Source organism: Juglans microcarpa x Juglans regia, chromosome 5D, assembly GCF_004785595.1.
Source record: "Juglans microcarpa x Juglans regia isolate MS1-56 chromosome 5D, Jm3101_v1.0, whole genome shotgun sequence".
Lineage (NCBI taxonomy): Eukaryota > Viridiplantae > Streptophyta > Magnoliopsida > Fagales > Juglandaceae > Juglans > Juglans microcarpa x Juglans regia.
In genome coordinates, this window is record NC_054602.1 from 4,240,132 (window position 1) to 4,264,837 (window position 24,706).

The following is a 24,706-nucleotide window of genomic DNA, read 5'->3' on the forward strand; positions in this document are numbered from 1 at the left end:
CAAGCAGAAAAGTGCAAAATATCCACAATAAGATTTTTGTTGCCTAATAAGCTTAATGAGAATTATAATCTTCAATGGATTAGCTATCCGCTTAATAGACGTTATTTTCATCTGAGGATCGTGCAAGGATGTTTTAGCCATTTGGCCGGTGATAAGCAGGAAGAAGAAGCATACCCATAATTTGCGTAATGATTTATTAAACATATGCTGTTTATTCATTATTCCTAATTGCTTCCCTGTGTTGAATTGTTGACAGCTTTTAAGCTAGACAACATTGCGTAGTATTATACCTGCCGCGCAAGAGGTTACACTGAGCGAGTGTAATCATAAATTTCAAAATTTCTCCACGCCAACCTCAAGCCTTACAATAACTGACAGATACTGTGTAGTTCCTAAATCAAAATGCTTGTTTCTCAAAGCAATGCACTCAATCTTACATGTACTCATTGAAAATCAACCAATTGAGCACTAATTTTTCTTTTTTGATATTGTCATATTGTTAAAAATGAAGGGGTTCACAAGATATTATACTTTGCCTCCAGAGCAGTTGTAATCATCGCAATACAGTAGGCAGCACTCAGGGGGAAACCAGAAACTGCAAAATAGATATAGTTTATTAGAAACAGGAAAATATATCTATTTTGTTTAACTTGTGAAAAAAAAAAAACATTCTTGTAATGAATTGATTTACAGGTGTAAGTTTAACTTGCAAAAAATATATCTTTAGAAAAAAAGCACTCAATAATAACAAAGAAATATAAACCTCGAGGCTGAAGGCATAAATTCTCAAGTATCTTTTTAAAACAATGGTGATAACGGAACACTTTCGAGGGTACAATAGGGGACAAAAATTATAATAACTCAAATGAGCCACATCTAATTTTCTTACTCAGCCAGTAATGCATTTGTGCACAATTAATTTCTCCCAAATTCTGCTGTATGTGTTATAGCATTCAGTAGGAAGTTTAAAACAGTTAAAATTCTCCCAAGTTCTGCTATGTATTATAGGCACATCACTTATAAAAAAAAAAAAATGTATTATAGGCACATCACACAGTTAAAATTTCGTCTTGAACTGGAATCCTGATGGTTGCATGGGTCCCAACTCCCAAGGATGACATCTTTTGTTAAAGAAGGACAATGAGCTGCATTTCTATCCCTAGGCTACACTATCGACATGCTTAATAGGGAGTGGGTTTTCTTAAAGCAATATGAATACTGAGACCTAAAAGAAAACAATAAATGAAGTCATTCATTTACCAAAAGTGATGCTGAAGAACATGGAGAAAGGACATTAGCAATCACATTTTTTTTTTTTTTTTTTCTGATGGGGACAAAGGACACTAGTAATCATATAAAAAGTAATGTGGCTGAAATTCATACAAAAACGTGACGATGGACAAAGAAAGCAATGTAGGACACGCTTACTTGATATAAAATCATCTGCATACTCCTTATCAATTTTCCCATGGGCCATTGCACCAACCTGCAAACTCAAGAGTATTAGAGAGACAATTTTGTCAGGTCAGATATGCGTGCCTTTGTTAGTGTGAAGTTACAGTTATTATAAGCTTACCACAAACACAATGTCATTGTCACTAACAGCAGAAGCCACATATTGGTTTATGTTAACCAATTTATCTGAACTATGCGATAGTCCTGTATTGAAGAAAAACACAAACATCGTTTCTAGTAATGGCGCAGATGACACAGAAAAACTCATTCAACATTATCTTACCTATTTTGCGAGAGTTGATGGGTAGATACTGGGTTACAGGGTTCTTGATCACACGCAGAAGTTTCTCACGCTTACCAACAGCAGTGATACTCAGCTTTTGTAGCAGCTGCACTGCAAGGTAGCTGAAAATAGTAAATAAAACGCAAACACACTCCCAAGTTTATAGGCGCAGGTAAGGTAAAACTGACTGAACTTACACATGATACCAGCGAACCGCTTAAATGTCCTTGGAATACGAACATAGGGTTTAACTTCAATAAGGACACCTTTCTCAGTTCTCACATACACAGCTCGCAACCTTCCACTCTTATTAATCCGGCTATCCAAAATCATTAGCAGAGCCTGAAAGCAACAATGCTTCGGATCATTTATGCTTAGCCGAACGAGAAGAAAAAACAAAAACAAAATAACATGAAATAAAGCTAATGGGCTTGATGATAATACAGGTCATCTCAATTTTGAAACAATTGCCTTATCTGAAGATTAACTTTTGGGAGTATATTCACAAAGTGCACGGCAAGAAATAGATAGCCGGGAACTTTATAGAATATATGGCAAGGATTGAAGAATAATGCCAGTCAATGAAATGCAAAGTCCACTAACCTGATGAACAATGTCAGGCCTGTAATCAGCAGGATTTCTGTTATTTTTTCGTAAGAAATTGGAATGGTCGTCCGAGTTCAAAAGCTGATAACTCTGTAAACATAAAACTAGTTACAAAAACAGAAAAGTTGACAAAATCAATGAAATTCGGAAAACAAAGAAATCGCAATAAGCCCTGAGAACCTAGAACCCCACAATACTACTCCAAGTAACCCAAATCGAAACATTAATCATTTCGGGAACAAGAAATATTTGGAAGAAGACCCAATGAAGCTCCCAAAGCATTCTGTTAAACCCGAATGCCTGAGAGCCTGAAACCCATAATAAAGTTCCTCCATAACAACCAAAATCAAATTTCCATATTTTACTACGTATAAGCCAAATTCCAACTCGAATATAGTTTATTGACCTTCCCAACTTTTGCAACTTCTAAAGAAGCCTTTTCAAGAATGAAGATGACACCGGATTTGTCGGCATTCTGGTGGCTTGGGGCAATCGGAATACCCTGAAGTTCATTCACTACCTCCTTTTCCTTTCCTTCTTCTGCTTCTTCCGCACTATTACTTGTTTTCTCTATCACATCTCTATTTGCATCTTGCACTGGCTGTTCTGCTACTTGTTCTTCTCCTTCTTCTTCTCTGTCATATACCTCTTCCTCTTCTTCCGCTTCTTCCCCTTCACCGCATAGGACCGTACCATCCTTTCTTCTACTGCTTCCTACAAAACCTCTGAGCCAGTGAGAGGGGACAGGATGGGAACGGACTGTGGATATGAAAGAAAGTTATTAGGGCAACCTTTTGAAGTTTTAATGGGCTCCCGAGTAAAGCTGACCCAAGCCCAATAGAAAACGTGTTTTTTTCCCCGCCGAAGTTCTCTCTCCTTCCTAAAAGTACAAAAGTAAAAATTGTAGGACAGAGTAGAGCGAAATATGGGTAAATTTTAGGGTCCATTTATAATTATTTCTGGTTTTTTAGATAAAATATAAATTTTCCTGCGGCTACTTCCATAATTTTATATATTCTTTATCCTCCTTCGCAATTTTCTGATACCGTCTCTAAAACCCTCCTCTTTGGCCGGGGTCCAGACTCGCTCTGCTTCTCTACCGTCTCGTCTCCTTCTTAAACCTCTATCTCTATACCTCTGGAGTCTCGGTTTTTCGCTTTCGGTGACCCACCACTCTCTTTTCTTTGGCAAAGCAAGCAAAAATAATGGCTTACCAAGGAGGCAGCCTCAAGTCGACCTCCATTAATGGGGTGAAGACGTACACTGTGGCATCCCAGAACCGCTCTCTCGCCTCTTGGCTTGACCCTAAGAAGCAGCGAGCTCTTCGCAAGGACAAAAGTGATCCCTCTACCACTTCCGTTTCCATTACTTCCCAATTTATTTATTTTCTTTTCCGCTTTAATTCTCACGTTGCTTTATATTCTTGGTCATGATTTATTTTTGTTTGTATGTTTGGATAGTTTAGATTAAAGGAATGTGAATTCAGTTAATTCGAGAAGATTCGCTTAAATCCTGAACCCCGTATTCGATTTGAGAGATCTAGACTCATGCATTCGTGGTTTTTGAGTGTTGCTAGTAATTTGCGTTTTCTTTGTTTCTTATTTAAATAAAAGTTCCCATGGTAAAAATGTATGCTTGCTCGAGTTTTTAACGCGGTTATTTTTTATGATTTTCTTGTATCCTTTTCTAGCTCCTAACTTGTCACTATGCGTTCTCTCTTATATACTACTTGGGCTATTCCTCGTTACTGGATTCAATAAAAGGAATATTCCTGAAACCAGTTGGGCGTTGAAAATTTCAAAAATAAATGGATTGAATGACGGGTCTATAGCTGTAAATTATATAGGACTATGATATTTGAAATTGGCCAATATATGGCTTCATGTTTTGGATATGATATAGGCCAACATAGGTTCGTTTGTGTTAATCTCATTAACCTTCATATTTTTCTATTACCCTATACTTTTTTTTTTATTGGCACCGGGTGTCTAAGAACAGCGTCCCGACTAATCTCAAGGGTGCACATGCTGTCGGCAAAGAGTTTTTTGCAAGTGCATCTTGAGTAATTCAATGGGAAAATCCTCCAGTCTGATGGCCGCTAGAGATTGTTTGCATTCAAGGGGATTTAAAAAAAAAAAAAAAGGGATTTGAACCTTAGACCTGGGGAGAGCATACCCCCAAGCCCAAGGCCTTTACCACTTGAGCCAACCCCTAGGGGTTTATTACCCTATATTATAGATCATGCAAAGATATTACGCAGTATTAATACAACCAACATGTTTATTAATTGTGTTGATATCTTGTTTCCTCTCATTTACTTTGTTAGATTACATGCAAAGGGTGGACTTGATACAAGATTTAAGGTTTGAAACTGCAACCACCAAGATCAAGGCAACTCCTGATGGGCAGTATCTTATTGCATCAGGTACTTTAGAGCTCATTTTTATATTTAGTCTTGTAAGATGAAAATACTTTGTTTTCATGTACCAAAAAAAAAAATAAGGGATATAAATCCAAGGAATATAACAATTTACAGTATGTACCAATTATGCTCGTTCATAATTTAAATGTAGGTATATATCCACCTCAAGTCAAGGTGTATGAGCTAAGGCAGTTGGCATTGAAGTTTGAGAGGCACTTGGATTCAGAGATAATTGACTTTCAGGTACTTTTACATGCCTGCTGAAGACTCTCATTCTCCAGTAGATTTTATACTTCTTCCTAACAATACAATGTAATATGACATTTGGTATCTAATGAGGGCTAAGAAGTGGGGTCAAATGAGTCAAGTCGAGCTGAGCTTTGGATGATTGGGCTCGAATTGGCAGGCTGTCCAGTCAGCTAGAGCACAACTCAAGCTTTAACTTCTGCAAAAATAAAAAATGAGAGCTCACTTGGTATTTTTTATGATGTATAAAACCTCACCAAAGTAGGACCCTTTGGATCTACCCATGCGAAGTAAACCCTGGTACGTGATCCATCCTGTCATAACCGTGTATCAGGTACTTTAGAGAAACCTCTAGTATGGATTCAAACCTAGGATATCTGAGTCTATAGCTTATCCCAAGCTCGCCCTTTGACCATAAGGTTGCACCTTGATGGTAGCTCCCATAAAACGTGTCGTAAATACAAGTAGGCGAAATTCCCCAAGAAAGTGAGCCTAGATCCTGGTCAAGCTCTGAATCTTTGGGAACTCCCCACAATTATACCAAGGTGCTCATTTGTAGGAGTAAATGGGGTTTTCAGTAATATCTTGGGTCTTGGCTCATGATTCCATGCAAGGGATTCATTAATCTCCATGTAAAGAATATATTTCTCTAACCATGTAGCTTGCTTTTATCCTTTTTGTTCTTTTCTTTTTGTTCTTTTTTTTTTTTTTTTTTTTTTTTTTTTCTGGTTTCTGGATTTTTATACACCTTTGCTCTTATTCTCATAGGTGCGGTCCTTGATATGTGGACTGCAATCTTCTTTCAAATGTTATATGCTTCCCTTCTGAAATTCATAATTCATTTCAGTCTATGCTTATCATATTGTTTTTTCTCTTTTACAATTTTCGTGTACGAAGTATTATTGAGCCAATGTGTCTGGTTCATGTAGGTTCTGGCTGATGACTATTCAAAGCTAGCATTTTTATGTGCTGATCGCTCTGTTTGTCTACATGCCAAATATGGAAAACATCATTGCTTGCGGATTCCAAGGTTGTATTATGATGCCTTGTTTACATTTCTTCTCATGTATGTGTATTATATGCGGTCTGTTTCTTTTTTCATATGTTTTAGATACTTGAAATTGTGTGTCGAATATGTACTTATCAAAAAAAGAAAAGAAAAGAAATTGTGTTGAATATGTGGTTAGAAGATTTTTTCAAGTTTGCCAAATTTTTTATTGTCTTCTTCAATGTCCTATTCATTTTTCATGAGTAGTAAAAGATTTTATTAATAAATGTAAAGGGTGCTACCCAAGTCTACAGGAAGTATATAAGAGGAATGCCTAACTAGAAATAGAAAAAGGAACAAGAAAGTCATGAAACTCATTCTTAAAGCTTTTGTCTCAAAACCCTTTATCTTTGGGGGACAACTCATACTTTTGTTTTTTGGTACCAAGTTTTCAGGATTTTTTCCTTTTTTATTTTACTGCTTAGGTGTATCTTTTTGTACTCATATAAAAAGTGTATCTTGTATACTTCTGTGCATGAGTTGCACCTTTTCTGAGTTTGAATAAAATCTTATTTATAAAAAATATAGTACGGTATTGCATTTGTTTCTGATATTCATATTGATGCTTCTTAGTACTTCACTGAGACTTCTGAATTAGGACTTTCTAACCTTAAAGTATATATCATGAAAGTTGCAGTAATTGTATTTATGGATCCCTTTGTTCAACGTTGCACATAAGTTTAATAATATATATCGTGAAAGTTGTAGTTGACCTTGACTGTGTGCAACGTATTTTTCTGATTGGATCTCATGATTTGTTAAACTTTTGCGTCTGTCTTTGTGTAACAGGATGGGAAGGGGTATGGCTTATGATTGCTGGTCTTGCGACTTGCTTTGTGCTTCCTCTTCTCCAGATCTGTACAGAATTAATTTAGAACAGGTTATCAGCTTAACTATATGTCCTCGTCTTATCTTTTAATCACATGTAAAAAAATATTTTCCCTTCTAGTACCTTCACTACAGTGTAGATTTGTCATATTAATGATGTTACTCTAATTTTGATTTGCAACACATCATTACTACACTATAATGCTGTACCAAGGGCCATTGACTGTTAAATATTAAAATGATTACCACATTCACGTGGTGGGGTTGCTCTTTCCCTGTAACTCTAATTCTAATCCACCATGATGAAGGCAATACTTGATCTCCAAGTCTAGAGACTTTCACCATTGGGCTAGCTTGAATCTTAAAGCTTAATTTCAAAATTCAGAATATGTTTAAATTTACAAATGATTTATTTATATTAAAGGTTGGGTAAAATGGATCAATCTTTGTGTATTTGTTTATGTATTGTTTTGTTCAGTGAAAAGGCAACAACTTATGGTGTTTCGTGTCAGTATCTGTGCAACATATGGGCGAACTAGAATGTGACAAATTCTAAAGAGGGAGAAATGAGTCAAATGATACTTCTTGGAACTTCAGGGTGGCAAATGATCATACTCCAGCAATACTTTAATCATCTTTATTAATAATGATGCTGGCGTGCTATCCACAACAAGCTTTAAAAGTCTTTGCATAGCAATAGCTTCCACCAGTTCATAGAGTCCACAATCACTGTTTGATATACTTATTTCTGTTATTTGTAGTTGAATTGAACTTAGTTTTACGTGTTGAGTTTGTTCACCTCCTTCATTATCATAGTTTGTCAATAATTGTTTGACATTTTTTCAGGGACGATTCCTATCTTCCCTTACCACACAATCACCAGCAATAAATGTGGTTTCTCGAAGGTTGTTCGTGGATCCTGTTACCTTTTTTTTCCTACTTTGTCTTTTTTATTGATCGGAATGTTTTGATAATTAGCAAATATTTGTCTATTTGCTCTTGTTCAAGTATATTGTGGTTTTCTTTTACAATTTCAGCAAGCTTCATGGCCTAATTGCATGTGGTGGAGAGGATGGGGCTTTAGAATGCTTTGACATGAGAATGAGATCTTCGGTGGGTAGAATTGATGCTGTTGCACCTACTGGTGATATTGACCAGGTAGCACTCCCACTTCTAATTCTCAGATGCAGAGATTAATTTCTGTAAAATAGATTTTAATGTTTTTAAAAGAGGGGGTTGGGGAGACTTCTCATGTCCTGAATGTGTTGGTGAAAATCATTCACTGAGATTCACATATCATAGACTCCATTAGGTTTCATTGAATTCTCAAGATGACTACTACCTCCTTGGTGTGGAGGGGTCCTTGCAGTTATAGTTGCTACTTATGCTTGTATTATTTGCTTATTGGATTCCAGGTTATATATGGGTCCAGTGTGGGCTTCCATCATTTCTACTTGTTTTTTATTCTTTTATATTTGTGGAAGATGCCATAACATTTATGAATGCCACTCCATCCCTCTCATGCTTTTGGGTGAGGAATATGGGGCATAAGTATGTCACCACTCTCCATTTTAAAGAGATGTCCACAGACTTTTCATATAGGTTCCTGTGGATAATGACACGACAGTTGAACTTTTTCATGGAAACTGTCTCTTACCATACCTGATCAATTTATAGGAGGTCACTTCATTGGAGTTTGATGGAGATGGAGGTTTCCAATTGGCTGTAGGAAGTAGCACAGGAAAGGTATAATGCCATTTTTTTTTATCAGTAAATAGAAAGGTATGATGTCATTTTAGCTATGTAAGATGATTATATAATGAATTTTTTCAATTGGCATCATTTATATTGTTCACAATTGATAATATCCTTTTAATAAAGAAATTGATCACTGATCAGACACTTTCTGGTCCTTGAAGGAAAGAATTCTCTGCTTGAAAATATAAATATTGTTCCAGTATATGGTGTCGATGTTCAAAATAGACCACTTTTACAGAGGGAAGGTTTTAGAAATGAGATATTATGTGGGACAAAAATGAGGTTGTGAGACCTAATGGGTGAGTAATAGTCTCAGACTAATCACTGATTATAATTGTCTTAGGTAGAAAGTTTTCTATGTCACTAGAGGGGGATAATGTTGTTTATCTTTTTGTATTGAAATCATATTTACATTCTAATTTTTCTTTCACAACACGACTCAAATTTGACCACTAGGTATTATGACTTAAAAGCTAAACTTCTTACCGTAGAGATTGAGAAAAATAGTAATGCAAAAGATAAACTGTGAACATATATTAGTATAGTGAAATAGAGGTTTCCTTTTGGAAGATGTGAAAAAAAAAAAAAGATGGAGAGGACACTATAAAGAAATTACTAAATGAAGATTGTACCCGGGTCTATCTGAGGATTTCTTTGGGCATTATTATTATGTAAAATTTGGGCCAGGATTTAGCTGCTAATTTCCAACAATATTTTGAAAGATGTGAATTAACATGGTAGGGGAGATGCGATGGGATCTGTGAGACTTGGCCAATTTGGTCAGGCCAGAATGATTATGATGAAGGGCAGTATCACCATTTTTCCTTCTCCTCCATCTACCGAAAGCCTCTGCTTAAATATATTGGAGCAATGTCCAATTTTGCAAGATGAAAATACTTGTCTTTGTTGTTCGTCTCTAAGTTCACAATTCTATCAATTTTCAAATTGTTGTCCACTGAGTGGGTTTTCATACGTTGATATTAAATTCACTCTGAATCTATATGCTACCATGCCATTTTGAAGTTATGAATTTTACCTTCACATTGAGTACAGGTGCTGATCTATGACTTGCGTTCATCTTATCCAATTCGAGTTAAGGATCACATGTGAGTATTTGTTCATGCTGTTTATTGTGTTTGTTTTACAATGGGCTGAAAACTGAGAATGATTTCTTGCTGAAAGTCATGTCATTGTTCTATAGGTATGGGAGCCCAATATTGGATATTAAGTGGCATCGTACTCTAAATTCTGAACAACCAAAGCTGATTACCACTGATAATCATGTAGTTAGAATATGGGACCCTGAAACGGTAAGTGGAAGAACTCAAGACTTTGGTTTGCTAACTTTAGTATTCACGAGTTTTCCAAGCTCTTTTTCCTCTCTTAATAGTTGCGTTCAAAGTATACTCCCAGCGTACCTTGTTGTTGCCTATGTTTCTCTTTATTGGTTATGAATAAAATCTTATCCTATCAAAAAGGAAAAAAAAAAAATCTTATAATCTGTCTTTAGTTTTTTTGGAAGTCTTGAGTTACTAATCACCCCTAAAGTCAAAACCTTTTCATACAATGGATTCTTCATATGATTCAAATATACTTTCAGTTATTCCTATTCATATTGGCCAGTACCATTTATAGACCTATATGAGTATTTATATTACTTTCCTGTGGATATATATATATATATATATATATAATTTAGCTGAATAGTTTGGATATGGCTAATAGGAAGTCCATATCCTGCTAAAGTGTGGTCCATATTCTCAGCTTCTAATCAACCTATCAAAAAAAAAAAAGTTCTCAGCTTTTAATTGATTTTTTCATTGTTTTTAGGGAGAAGGCATGACCAGCATTGAACCGACGGCTGGCACTATAAATGATATTTGTGTATTTGATGGCAGTGGGTTGATGTTGCTGGCTTTAGACTGCAGCCAGATGCCATCTTACTTCGTACCTGCGCTTGGACCTGCTCCAAAGTGGTGCTCTTACCTAGAAAATCTAACGGTGTGTTTTTGCATATGTTATATGGTTCACCATTGCTTTAGATCAATCATGTTGGAGATCTTGGTGTATATTGGTGATGCTCTCTGATTTCTTGCAGGAAGAGCTTGAAGAGGATGCACAAACGACCATATATGATAATTTCAAATTTTTGACAAAAGAAGACCTTGAGAAGTTGAAACTGACTAATCTAATTGGAACAAATCTTGTACGAGCCTACATGCATGGGTTTTTTATTGATTATCGGCTGTACAAAAAGGTACTAATCTTTTTTTTTTGTATCCATTCCTAGTTTTTCATGGAAGATGCTGTGTCCTGTTTTTTTAAACAAAATTGATATTTGTTGAATGTTTTCTTTTCCATCCAATGGGTTTATGGTTTGTCTTATAAGAAACATATGTAGCAAAACAATATGTGCCAAGCAAATAAAGGGACATAAATGGAATACAGAAAATTAGGTTGTCCGACATGTTTCAAATAATCAAAACGTAGTGTCTTTTGTGGTTTTTATATGGGCTATAACTTGTTTCTTAGAGATGTCAAGACCAGTGAAAAAAGAGATCTACATGTCAACATTCTAAAACTTTGACATTAATATATTGATAATTTAAATATTGATCGAGAAGATTTACATCTTGATATTTGCTCAACCCAAATGATACTTCCTCCTCCCCTTAGAACTGGTTGAGCGCCGTGGGTTTAGGACCTATTTGTGCTAGAGGAAAAAAATGGTTCTATGCTAAATATGGAAACTGTAGTTATTAGATTGGACTTTCTGGATAATCTACATGTAAATATGCAGTTCTAATGGTTTCTACTTCTACAGGCAAAAGCACTGGCAGATCCTTTTGCGTATGATGCTTACATAGAACAGCGGAAGAGAGAGAAATTTGAAAATGAACGTGCATCTCGAATTACGGTGAGTTTTCATCTAATATTTGAATGATTTTCTTTGACTGTATATTCATAAAAAAAAAAATTCTGACTGTACCCCTCTTGCTTTACATATTATTACCAATACAATATGTAGGCTGTAACATGGTATAATCACAAGGTTATAGAATTATTCTTAAATGAATGCAGTGGTATACTTACGCAACTCTTCTGTTACCTTGAGGATTTGGTTTTCAGGAAGAATTTAAGTACTTGCGCTTTTCTCCCTTGTCTACTGCAAGAAATTTCTAATTTGACTTTGTTAGTGTCCTCTTGCCATGACCTACCTGTGTACTTGGGCTATGCATTTCCCCTTTTTTAATAAAATCTCCATTCAAAAAAGTGTCCTCTCACCATGAACGTGAACTCATGTCACCTAAAGTTTTTATAGATTTGATTTATGTCTTTCTTCACTTCTTCCTCTCGTTCTGTTCTTTTCAACTATAGACTATTTTTAGACAAGGTGACTATAATTTCTTATGGCCATAAACTTACATTGTATATTATTCCCTTTGATGAAATATGGACTTTGTCCTACACTTAAATACTAAGGAAGAATGCGATTACAATTGTTGCTAGTTTGCTATCATTTGTGAAAAGAGTGGCTAATTACCATTTGCCATTCATTTTATCCTGATGATAATGGACATAGCATTTCGGTTTTGTGTTGCCAGTGCTTCCTTTGATCAGCAGAATGAACATAGCGGGGGGGAATGAGAACTTGGCATTTTATAATGGACTGGATGATATGGATGTTTTAGAATTGCTAATTCCATTTGCATTGTTGATACCTTTTGGCAATTAGAGCATTGCGACTTAAATACTCTTCATTTATTCCAGTTTTGGTGCTATTAGGTTATTTGGTGCTACAAGGGAGGGGACATGTTTATTGACATCAAGTTTATCATGCACTCTCGCATCATTTCTGAATTGGATTAGATGGGTTAATTCTTATTTCTGAGTTCTAATGCCTTTCATTTCTGGCATCTTTATGTTTATGTTCCTGCAGATTAAGAGGAAGTTACCCAAGGTTAACCGGGATCTTGCAGCTCGTATTCTTGAAGGTGAGGAAGCAGAAAATGAAAAGAAAGATGCTGATGACAATGATACTAAAAAGCCATCAAAGAAAAAGAAAGGACTTGGCAGTGAGGTACTTGAAGATGAGCGGTTTGCGGCTATGTTTAGAAACAAGGTATGATATGTGATCATTTGGTAGTGCAATTTCTTGTTTTCCTTTTGTTTCTCAGTTTTTATCTAATTTTTGTCATCTTTTGTCTTACCTCTTTTGTTAAGAAAATTCTTGTTCCTTGAGCTTGGTAGTAACAGGATCACGGGATAGAAATCTGTTAGTCAAGTATTTTAGTAGATCGTAAACATATATATGGACATATATAGGTAGATCGTTTTGTCCAGATTTTGGTAAAAGTGCTTTTACTTCTTTATTGGAATGTTTCAACATCTAAACCCCATCTAGAACTTTGGGTGGAAAAAAAGTAATCTATTCTAGTGTTAGCCTGATTTACATGTGAAATTGATCGTTCAATTTTATTGTTAGGGCTACTCATGAACCACTCTGTTTCTGGATGCTTTCTGAATCACTGGACTGTTTCAATTCATACCTTCCTAATTTTTACATCCAGGAATTTGAAATTGATGAGTCCTCATACGACTATCTGTCGTTACATCCTGTGTCTTCCAACAAGCAACCATCTCTGGTGGAGGAACATTTTGAACGTGTAATGGAGGATGAAGATCATAGTTTAAGTGATTCTGATGTCTCAGCAGCATCTCAATCATCAGAAGGCGAACTTGGCAGTGACAAGAGTAAAGCAAAGAAGAAAGCACAAGTTCCAAGGTGAGGCTTTGTAGCCATTGTATGGTTAAATGCATCCAATAGACTTGTTTGAATTTTATACTTGCTGTTTCTTACTGGTATCAAACACTGAAGTGTGGATTTCCAAACATGGTTTTCCCTATTGGGTGAGGATTGGAGGGTTTTAAACTGGGGCGCTCAGATCCTTGATTATATTTATCAAGGTTGAAAACTTGGAAACCTGTTTACTAACCGGATTCTTTTTTTCTTTTTTGGAAATTGTAGATTGTATGAAGTTAAGGATGAGCGACATGCAGAGGCATTCTGGAGTGATGTATCACTTGCAAGGGAGGACTTGCTTCCCATTGGAGAGAGGGTAGCAGCTCTGAAAGATGATCTTCGGCCTTCTGGTATCCCAAGTGACGTTAAGTTTGGACCAGGAGGATCACGAGAGATTTCATTCACTTCCAGAAGCTCAGCTAGGTACAAGGAAGACGACGAGGACAAAGAACGGCAACGTGGGAAGAAAAGAGGAGTTCAGTCATTGGGGCTTAAACCAGATACATCAAGATTTGGAGGCCGAGGGCGAGGGAGAGGGAGAGGGAGAGGGAGCGGAAGAAATCGTGGCAGAGGCAGAAGAGGCCGTTGGTAAATCTGTCTTTCCATTTCTTTGTGAATTTCCTCTCACTTCATCTGGTCTGGCTTGGTCCAGTCCACTTGATTATGGTGATGATAAGCATTGCAAATTTCACGAGGCAAGTAGTAGGGTGGGTGCATCTATGAGCTGATTGAGTTTTGCTGTTTTTTGTTTCTTTTCAGCTCTTATTTAAGTTATGGAATTTTTTTTTTCTTTGTTATATAAGGAAAGTTTTGTACTCTCCATCCTCTCCCTCTTACCCAGCTGTGATTCTGATCTTCCATACATGTATATAGGCAGCTTACGCAGAGTCCTCAGGCCTTGATTAGAACAGAACATCAATAAGTGAGACCTTTACCTCGTGGAATTAATCTGGGGAGCAGCCACTGTTTGGGAGCAGTCAATTTGCACACGCTACGTGGCATCATCCAAACCACACATTTTGAGATAGAGAGAGAGAGAGGTGGAGGGCTTGCATGTGCGACGGAGAGGGAGAGAGGTTGGCTCGGAGGTGCTCAGGGAGGAGTCCCAGTGGTCGGGAGAAGTGCTCGGTGGCGCTAGAATCGACACACGGTGGCGATAGGGCTGTCGGTGGCCCCGAGCTCGTGTGAAACCTATTTTATAGATAGTTTGCATGTGCGACAGAGAGGGAGAGGGGATGGCTTGGAGGTGGCTTGGTCTGTCAGAGGTGGTCGCCGGTGTGAGGTGGTGGAGGTGTGGTGGCCTGGGTTACTGCGTACAGCGTGAAACCCATTTCGGTTGGGTTATCGCAGGGGAGAGAGAGAGAGATGCGCATGGGGGAGATCGGTGGTGCTGGCTTGGTTGCTTGCATGAGAGGGAGTCGCCGGTGGTGGCGGTGAGGCTGGGTGGCGTCGGGCTGGGTTGAAAGAGAATGGGGTTGAAGGAGAATCGAGAGAGAGAGAGAGAGAGAGAGAGAGAGAGAAGGACAAAAAATAGCCACGTAATGTGCATTGTGTGCACAGCTACAGTGGCCACTTTGTAGCACTACTCTTACCTCGTGTGCCAAGCTTGAGACTGGCCCGGCCTGGCTGTGGTGAAGACTGTTTACTCCTTGGCCTAGCTTGTTTCAACCCCTGGTTAAGTTAAGAACTTGAGACTTCCTACCTAACAAGACTTGGGCAAAACCTCAAACCATTACCCTCTTTATTAGTATACTAATGTTCGTTTGGATTAAAAAAAAAATGTTTCATCTCATTTTATCATTATAATTTTATCAAATTTTCACATAAGATATAATAAACAATTCAATTTTTTCAAATTACAACTCAAATTTTTCAACTGTCAAAACAATAATAATATTAAAAAATAATATTTTAACTTTTACTTCTCATCTAAAACCTAAATCAATTTTGTAATTAAATAAATATTTGTGCCGAGCTTACTCATGGCCAAAAAGAAGCTTTGGAGATATATTGAATTTTAAATATTCCAACAATTTAAAAAGAAAATGGATAAAATTTAAATCCTTATAAATTGATCCGGCTAGCACTGATTTTCCATTTATTGAACAAACCACTTATTTAGTTTTAGTTTTAGTTTTTTAAAGAAGACAATACCTCAATTTTATTGATAGCATTCACTTATGATGGAGGAAAATCGTGATTACAAACAGACACTTGGGGTTATAGATATTTATAAAAACCAAGACCTAGGCATAAAAAACCTAGACGCCAAACCAAATGACATGTACTCAAACTTACAATAGATGGAACAAAAGAAAACAAATAAAAAACCTGCAAAAACAAGACAACACAAGCATAAAAGCTAATAAGCAAGTTAAACAAATCGAAAGAAACAATACCTCATGGCGAGATCTGCAAATTGGAAAAATCAAGTCGATCCATACGAAGAAGGCCTTTTAGAGTACTGGTAAAAGGAACTCGATCTACAAACCAATCCATGTTTAAAGTTTTAAACCCCTAGCTCCTTGTTTAGCAAGATAATCAGCAACAATATTCCCTTCACGGTAAACATGATTCACTCTGTAGTCCAACCTATCAAGACAAATTTGAAGCTCCTCCCAAAAATCTTCAAAATACCAAATATTGCATTCACCCTTTCCGATCCAATTAACTAGAATCTGAGAATCCGTCTCAATGTCAACCTGATAGAAACCAAGATTACAACATCTCTTTACCCCTTCTAATAAACCTCTCAATTCAGCAAAATTATTGGAGCCCTAACCTAAGAAAACAGAGAAAGCCGCACACATCCTACCGCTATCATCGCGGATGACGCCCTCCCCCCCCCCCCCCCCCCCCCAGCACCAGCTTCCTTAGGGTTACCCAAACTACTATCATCAATATTAAGTTTCATCTAACCCTGCAAGGGTAGAGTCCACTTCACCACAGAGACCTATTTCACCCTTGGTAAATTGACCAGAATATCCAACTTTTTTAAAATAACAACATCCTGGTTAAGAAACTTCGAGGTCTTCATGGCCAATTGCATGATTTTGCAGATCCAGTTCTTAATAGCATGTCAAACCGACTCAATAGTGTCGAGATTACCATCATACCTAGCTTTACAATGCTGATCCTAGAGCTTCCAAGAGACGATGGATGTGAGAATATGAAAAATAGTCTGAACTTGAGACGACTTACCAGTATGACGAAACCAGAAGTTGATTTGCTCTTGTCAAGTACGAAAAACACCCATATGCACCCCCAAATGAACTGAAGCTATGCGCCAAATTTTCCTAGCAAAATCCCTAGTGCAGAGAACATGATTAAGATCCTCACTATGACCTGACAAACAACAATTACATTTAGAAGCCAGTGGAATCCCAGCCATTTTAATCTTTTGATCCACACTTAAACAGTTATTCAAAGCCTTCCACATCATAATAGAGATTTTCTTAGGGAGAATATCATGCCAAAATCCAAGGTGCCCACTAAAGAGAAGACGTCCGGACCCTTATAAGATCCCAAACACTTTTTGTAGAAAAATTCGTATCCTTCTCCTTAATCCAGATTAAAACATCATGCCCATCCTCACACCTTGCCAAGAAAAGATACAACTCAGTAGCTTTGTTTTGACCAACAAGCCTCTCCAAAGAAGGAATATCCCAACCATTCTCAATGCGAAACTCTTTAATCTTAATCAGAGGTTGATCCGTAACTAGAAAGTTATTTCAACTGCATCGAATTTTTCTTTTAGAATGGATAAGCAAGTCTAGTTTATAGTTGCTTCTCCAGCATTTAGTAATACTTAAATTGAGTTGCCTTGTTCAAACATGTTCGAAATTTGGCTTAATTTGAAGTCCATTTATAGACAATTAGTAAAATTACTGAACAATGGATCAAATCGCTCTGTTAGTGAGATTATATGAATAATTTCTAAGTTTTCAATTAGAACATTTTTTTTATTAACTCCATTAATTTCCAAACACTACTACTATTACTTAAAATAACGAAAACAACCCTAATATTAATATAAATTGTTTAAAATAAAATATGATAATTGGAGTACTGCTTTTGTATCGTAATTCTATAGAGGTAGGTAGTGAAATTTGCAGCTAATTAAAAAAATATATATTGATTTTTTTCTTAAAAATTCATGCACATCCTTACGATGGAAGTAAGAGAATATGTCATGAGAAGATTGCGATGGTTGGGTGATTGTATTTGTCAATAAGCTTTGGAGCCCTAAGCAAGGGTTGAGAAGAACGTGTGCTCTCACGCAATGTCACCCTTATGCGCGTGCATGTCTGTAGTAAGCCAACTTAGGGCTCGTGCATACTCGTGCAGTTTATATCTCCAAATTCGGCAAAGCTCTCTCTCTCTCTCTCTCCCTATATTTCTCTCTCTTCTTTAAAGTAGCATTTTAGAGCAGGTGGACGAAATATATGGAATTAACTACTACGTAGTAGACGTCAAGTCGTTGAACTTCTTTTTCTTTCTCCTCCTCTCCTTTTTTTTTTTTTCACTCATCAGTATATTTTTTAGATGTTGAGTATGGATAAGGCCAAAATCTCTGTTATTTACTATTATAGAAGTTTCAAAGGCTAATATCTTAACAACATAGATACGAGAAAGCTTTTAGATTATATATATACTGTTCTGTCATAACAGAGCAATCAACTATACATATTACATATTTATTGGTATGACTATAGGTAAAGATTTCAACCAAGCGAGAGGAAAATGATTTCACAAGTGTTTATTTCAAGAGTACTACTGTTAAAGTGTGTGTTGGCTTGCAATTTTTTTTTTTTTTTTGGGGGGGGGGGATTGTATATATCATAAAATGGAGTTTAATTATGTGTAAAAGAGAAAGATAGTATTTTTTTTTTTTTAAATTATGGGTAACGATTAAATTCATTCCAACTTCGGTTTTTTTTTTTTTCCTAATAATATAAGTACTGATAATTGGATATTGTTTTCCAAATAAGAGAACAGAATATATATAGAAATGATGCACACGACGAACACATGTACATATAGACACGTAGTATGAACACTGAAGGTGAGAAGATACCCTTATTTCTTAATCATCGAATGTTTTATCAACTAATTAACTTATAATTTTCCAAGGGAAAGGAAACAAATCTTATTAAAATTCCCACAATAAAGGGAATAATAATTAATCAATGGTCATGTGGCTTGATCTAAGTATAAATACATATATGATCTATGATGATCATCTCAGTTTTATTAACAATTCAAGTGGTCTCAAACTGCCAGCCCAACTACTCCATGATGTTAGCGTTATCACCACCTAGTTGGTTTTCCAACAATGGATCATCTTCTTACTTCCACCAATATTCCATAAGCCAAGACCAGAACTATGTCCACAGAGACAACGACACATTAGAGTCTGCTCTTCATTTCCATTCCTACGAGACCGTACAAGAAGTCGGTCTTGACCCAGCAACAGCACCAACTCCTGTTAGTCATGGTGACCCAAAAATGGTTAAGAAGTTTAACCACAATGCTAGCGAGCGTGATCGGCGCAAGAAGATGAATGGTTTGTACTCCTCTCTCCGTTCGCTGCTTCCAGAGGCAGATCAAATGGTACTAATCATATCCCACCCTTTCTAAACAGACCTCAAATCACCGTATTTTCCAATTGAACTCACTTTACAAACACACACACGCACACACACACACACACACACACACACACACACATATATATATATATATATATTGCTAATTTTGACAGTTTTAATGATATTGTTACAGAAGAAACTAAGCATTCCGACCACGGTTTCACGGGTGCTAAAATACATACCAGAGCTACAGAAGCAAGTGGTGGGACTGATTCAAAACAAGGAAGAGCTTTTATCAATGATTTCTCGTCAAACAGATATTGAAACTCAGAATGAACATGAGATGAACCAACCTAAAACTATTGGTCGGAGTTCTTTGTCTACTGTTTCGGCAAGTCGACTTAATGATACGGAAGTTATGATACAAATATCCACATGTAAGATCGATAATAATACTCCATTATCTGAGATCCTTCTCAGTTTAGAGGAGGTTGGACTTCTACTACTAAATGTGTCATCCTTTGAGTCCTTTGGAGGGAGGGTCTTTTATGGTCTTCATCTTCAGGTAATAATTCGTTCTTGTTACTGTCGATCGCTTCCTTTTGCTTTCTCATTTTTCAGCATCATCATGTACAAGAGCACTCAAATTCCTTGTGGGAAAAGTAGAAGAAAGGGAAATATGGATACCGAAAGAAAAAGTCAAATCTTATATATTATATAATCTTGTTACATTATATATATATATATATATATAGATATAAAGGGAAAGGAATTTAAGACTTTGACCCTTTTAGAAGAAAAATTGCAGAGCTTTATAAGTTCAAATGTCTCTTCTGAATTCTTCTCAAAATCATGCGTGCAAAAACGTTCTTCTGATAAGAAATGGTCTACTGCATTATTAATTAGGTCTCGTTTGTTTTCAGAAAATATCTCATCTCATCTCACCTTATTATTACAACTTTTCTAAATTTATACACAAAATAAATAATTCAACTTTTTCAAATCCCAAAACAAAAATAATATTAAAAAATATATTCTAATAATATTTTATTCAACCTTTTAATTTTAATCTCAACTCATCTTATCTAATTCCCTTCTTGTTCTGCATTGGGTTTTACAGGGAGAAAGAAATCAAAGATTGGAGTGCGAGATTCTGAGTGAGAGACTCATGTCCCTGTATGATAAGAGAGAAGCTCCATTGCCCTGAAACCGGTGAAGTGCTAAGTTGATATTTTAACCAGACAACTGGTGCAGAGAAGCAAGCTGTGAAGTAGATGTGCACCTGTGCAGAAACTTTAACCGATTGATGAACAAATTATAGGCCGGAAATTTGCTTGGCATGCATGCATGGCGTATTTTTATAAAACGCAGTATCTCTTCCCTTCGAAAGGAAAGATTTGTGGTTCCATGTAATCCTATAGTTGCCAATGATCGATCAAACAGGTTGAGCTGAGCTAGCTTGGCATATATAAGCATTGAATCATGATGACTAGCTTTGCCATTCTAAATACAGTAATTTTAATAGAGAAATGTTTAGTTACAAAGCTTTTGTAAAAGATTTGACATTACTTGATATGATACGTACATTAGTAGATTTATTTTTTTATGGTAAAGATACATTAATCATGCCACTTTTTATGAAATCTGTAAAGACAAAAATTAATACCATTCTCAACAAATTCTAGGTGAATGATCCGGAATTCAAAAATTAAGATTATATACGATCGTTTCGAATCACAAAATTTAGATCCATTCTTCTATGAAAAATGATAAACAAACAATACTTTATACAATACTTTATACAACAATGTTTTAAAAGGATGTGTATTTTTGTAAAATATTTTATAAAACTAATATCATTTTACAAAAATATTCTTATTTTATAATATTATTGTGAAAAGTATTGTGTATTTATCACTACTCTTCTTCTATTAGCCGGCCTCGAAATTCGTTGGAGGGTTAATGAAGAGTGTTCTAGTGGGAGCTGGGAGGATCAAGAGAAGCCTCTTAGGAAATAATTTGATTGGGCCAATATCCATTCTTGGTGGGCCAAAATGATCTTGGACTTTCGTATGTCCTCATTCGGAGTCCGGACACGACTTTTCAATTCCTATTTTTCTCCGATGGAATTAGAGTGCGTTTTTGAAACACCTAGATACAAAAATGTGCTTGCTGTAAATTATATATGAGAGAGAGAGAGAGAGAGAGAGAGAGAGCTCGCTCCATTGATACTTTGCTATTGACAGTTCAGTGTGGACAGGCGGCAGGCAGAGTCACGGAAAGAAAAGAGGGACGTTGCCGACAAAGCGAGAGCCCGACAGAAATTCAAATGTGCAAAGGAAGACTTTAGTGTAGAAACTACTAAAGCCGCAACATCGATAAATTACCACCGTTATAAGAGATTCTCCTGTCGATTATTGTGAAAAGGCAAGAAAAGATATGATCTTTGTGTTGAATTTGAAGGCCTGCCTGCCTTGTGCAGTCATCAAAAGATTGCTATTCCATTCATTTTCAAGTGGGTTTAGAGCTAGCTACGTTACCCGATATTATATATGGAGTAATAAATCCTCCTTTTTGCAATCTTGACATTTTCTCCCCATTTCAGTCTTTTCAAATGAGAGTTAAGAAGTGAAACTCACATTTTGTACGCAGTAACGTTACGAATTGTCCTTAGGAAAAGATGTCAAACACAAATTTATGGACTTAACTCGTATCGTAAAATCAGTTCTACAATAGAAGAATGTTCATTTCTTATAAATATATTCAAGATTGACCTTATTTATAAGCAATATGATATTATTTCTCAACATCCTCTTTCATCAATAGTTTTGTTAATCCTTATCACGGGATAAATAATATGATCCTCATTCATCCTGTATAAGCTGTACACATATTTGAAGTACTTGGAGTTGGAGTAAAACCCAATCTGGGTATCCCACAGAACTGAAGTTGTAAAAGTAACGTCCTACTGGAATGAAAGAAGTTGGTCGGTTTTTACTTTTGACAATATAAAAAACTGTAGAAAAATGTGTGCGGTGAAACCGTAAAAAAAAAAAAAAAAAAAAAAAAAAAAAAAAAAAAAAAGGGACAATCTGCAAGTTAGAGATCTTAGAAGTGTCACCAGCAAGCTGTGATTGTCAAAAGCGAAGGGGCCTGAAAACAATGGAACCCGACCGACTTGTTTCTTTCTTTCCTCTCGAAGCTTCTTAGCCTCTGTACGTACTATCTTTACATTCGCGGGCCCTGGGCGGGAGAGAAAGAGAGGGAGAGATGCATGCATCTCTTAACATGAAGACAGGTCGTATATCAACTTCGGTTAACCTCAATATAATTGTCAATATATAGGAAGCATCTATGGTATTTGGATGTCCGTTTTGGTTGTTTGTGGGATGCCCTTTTCGGATAATAATATCATGAATCTTTATCATAGATTTATCCCTCTCGTAGATTTCTTGATCGAGGAAACAAAATCCTCTTCAATTATCTAATTAAATTAGATAATATAATAATTCATAGAATTTGGACATATTATTCAGGTTGCATGACCCATAAAAGACCGTCTCTTATATATTCACTCTGCCATAATTAAATTGCATGGCCACAATTTGAGCGCATGCATATGAATGGAAGGACAAAATTAACTTTCTTCATCTCAATTAAAAATAAGATATATAGCATATCATTTACCTTGAAATGGAGGACTCGTATTTCATGTGTCCAACAAATCCCCTTTCATATCCGGTATAGAAACATCGATCGATCTCATGACAGCCTAGCTAGCAGACGTTAGAGCCAAAACATTGTTTTTAACTCAGGCCCGAATTAAGATTATCACTACCAAAAAAAAAAAAAAAAGAAAGAGAACATTTATGAAGTATTATTTGCGATAATAATGATTATTTATGATAAAAATAAATAATTTATTTTAATAAAAAATAGTTATTTTTATAAAAAATAACTGATAAAAAGTAAATAATTTTTTTTATAGTGTATAAAATGCCTTAGCAATTGATACTTCGATCGGAGGGACGTACAAAAAAATAACTATAAAATAAAGAAATACATTAGTGAGAACGTTCATGCTAAAAGATCAGTTATTATAATTATGAAGTTAAGGGTGAAAATTAAAGGTGAAATTTCGTCAAAATCAGATTCCTCCCACTTTCCTTGGACCTGTCAATGTCATTACCTAAATTTAGACAGAGTTATGTTGTAACAAAATAGGTCATGTACGTACGGATCTGCTTGGACTTGGGCTGTTGCCCTTTTCCGAGCCATATATAGGCCGGTAGCTTCAGCAACACGAGATTGTACATGCTCTGCGTCTCGAACTCAGACATCAAATTAGCACACCCGTGAAAGCTTGTAATTAGGTTTTGCTTTTGTTTTATGCTTAATTTCTTGTGTCATAGGTTCGTGAGAGTCTATGAGAGACATTAATATATATTGTTTGCAATACCGTTAGGTCCGTGCATGAATATGGATGAGCTAGAGTCGATGAAAACGTTAATCATTTCATAACTATATTATATATATATATATAACTTCATAATAAAATGATATTTTTTTAAAATTCAGACACATCAAAATAAAAAAAAAAATAAAAAGTTGGGAAAATTATTAAGTAATTGTCCGGTAAAAGTAATTTCGATCGTACCCGGCCGCGGTGGTATCTTTAATGATCATTTGTTGAATAGGACGACAGCTCTTAAATATTGATTGGCAACAGTAGTTGGAAGCATGTATGGCTCCTAATTAATTACAATAAGCTAGCAACGTACATCTACATGCAGGACCTAGCTACCACAGGCCGTATCAGCATGAGTGCTTGAATTTGTTTGCTATATATTAATTAGGATGGGGAAGTTAGGCTTTGTTTCTTTACAGGAAATGTTTTATTTCATTTTATTTTATTATTATAATTTTTTTAAAATTTTTATATAAAATAAAATAAATAATTTAATTTTTTTAAATTTTAAAATAAAAATAATATTAAAAAATATATTTTAATAATATTTTATTTAACTTTTTAATTTTAATTTTAACTCATCTCATTTTATCTCTAAAAATAAACGAGTCCTAAATCGTCAAGGGGATGTTCGATCTGCCTAGCTAGCTCGTTAGATCAATCTAATATTGCCCTTAGATGTGGGACTAGACGTATAAGTTGCTTTCATTCTTTTTTAAGTGGCTGATGCAGTGGTTCTAATTAATTAATGACTTGCATGAATATGTTATAAGCTAGCTTTGGGTACTTCTTGTAGTACATGCATGCATGGAATCAGCACATAAAATATATACTAACGAGTTTGAAAGAAATTGTTCGATCTCCAAGGGAAAGGGGGATTCTCCTGTCATTTTACTGCGCACGGACGCTAGCTAGCCAATGTATATAGAAAAGAGTATTTAATATATGGAGAACACATTTTCATAATACATTTTATAATAATATTGTGAGATGATGATATTTTTATAAAATAATATTAATTTTATAAAATTATCTCTCATTTAACATCTTATTGTAAAATGTGTTAAAAAAAATGTCGTGTTCTAATAAAAAATGACTTCCTGATCACCTAATGCTGCAGTGACAGTACGATTTTGGCAATAAGTAAATATTACACGAGAATTTGCCTGAATTTGGACTAAAAATGGGTCCCCGCCC

At 35.8% G+C, this 24,706-nt stretch overlaps 3 protein-coding genes and 1 long non-coding RNA gene across 5 annotated transcripts; 2 read left to right on the plus strand and 2 right to left on the minus strand.

Moving 5' to 3' along the window:
• Window positions 1-321: 321 nt before the first annotated feature.
• On the minus strand, window positions 322-3,069 carry LOC121265161 (ribosomal RNA small subunit methyltransferase nep-1-like). The gene is given in 8 exon segments (XM_041168661.1): window positions 322-595; window positions 1,429-1,486; window positions 1,577-1,659; window positions 1,739-1,849; window positions 1,936-2,080; window positions 2,342-2,434; window positions 2,751-2,998; window positions 3,001-3,069. Coding segments are annotated over 8 exon segments (858 nt in total). The 5' UTR covers window positions 3,041-3,069; the 3' UTR covers window positions 322-515.
• A 308-nt stretch (window positions 3,070-3,377) lies between these two features.
• On the plus strand, window positions 3,378-14,267 carry LOC121265160 (nucleolar protein 10). The gene is made up of 16 exons (XM_041168660.1): window positions 3,378-3,682; window positions 4,671-4,769; window positions 4,918-5,009; window positions 5,942-6,042; window positions 6,850-6,940; window positions 7,735-7,793; window positions 7,926-8,046; window positions 8,566-8,634; window positions 9,700-9,752; window positions 9,848-9,956; window positions 10,477-10,647; window positions 10,745-10,903; window positions 11,471-11,563; window positions 12,587-12,769; window positions 13,218-13,432; window positions 13,676-14,267. The coding sequence occupies exons 1-16, from the start codon at window positions 3,550-3,552 to the stop codon at window positions 14,040-14,042; spliced, it is 2,115 nt and encodes a 704-aa protein (XP_041024594.1). The 5' UTR covers window positions 3,378-3,549; the 3' UTR covers window positions 14,043-14,267.
• LOC121265162 lies at window positions 14,123-15,185 on the minus strand. The gene is made up of 2 exons (XR_005940626.1): window positions 15,043-15,185; window positions 14,123-14,385 (listed from the first exon to the last, which is right to left on the minus strand). It is a non-coding gene; the product is annotated as an uncharacterized LOC121265162 (long non-coding RNA).
• A 3,481-nt stretch (window positions 15,186-18,666) lies between these two features.
• LOC121265163 (transcription factor ORG2-like) lies at window positions 18,667-20,644 on the plus strand. Of its 2 annotated transcripts, none has more exons than XM_041168663.1 (3): window positions 18,667-19,063; window positions 19,238-19,606; window positions 20,162-20,644. In XM_041168663.1, exons 1-3 carry the CDS (start codon window positions 18,683-18,685, stop codon window positions 20,246-20,248), a joined length of 837 nt encoding a protein of 278 aa, XP_041024597.1. In that variant the 5' UTR covers window positions 18,667-18,682; the 3' UTR covers window positions 20,249-20,644. The 2 variants fall into 2 exon arrangements, with proteins under 2 accessions (XP_041024597.1, XP_041024596.1); XM_041168662.1 differs by having other exon boundaries at window positions 18,677-19,063; window positions 19,235-19,606.
• Window positions 20,645-24,706: the final 4,062 nt, after the last annotated feature.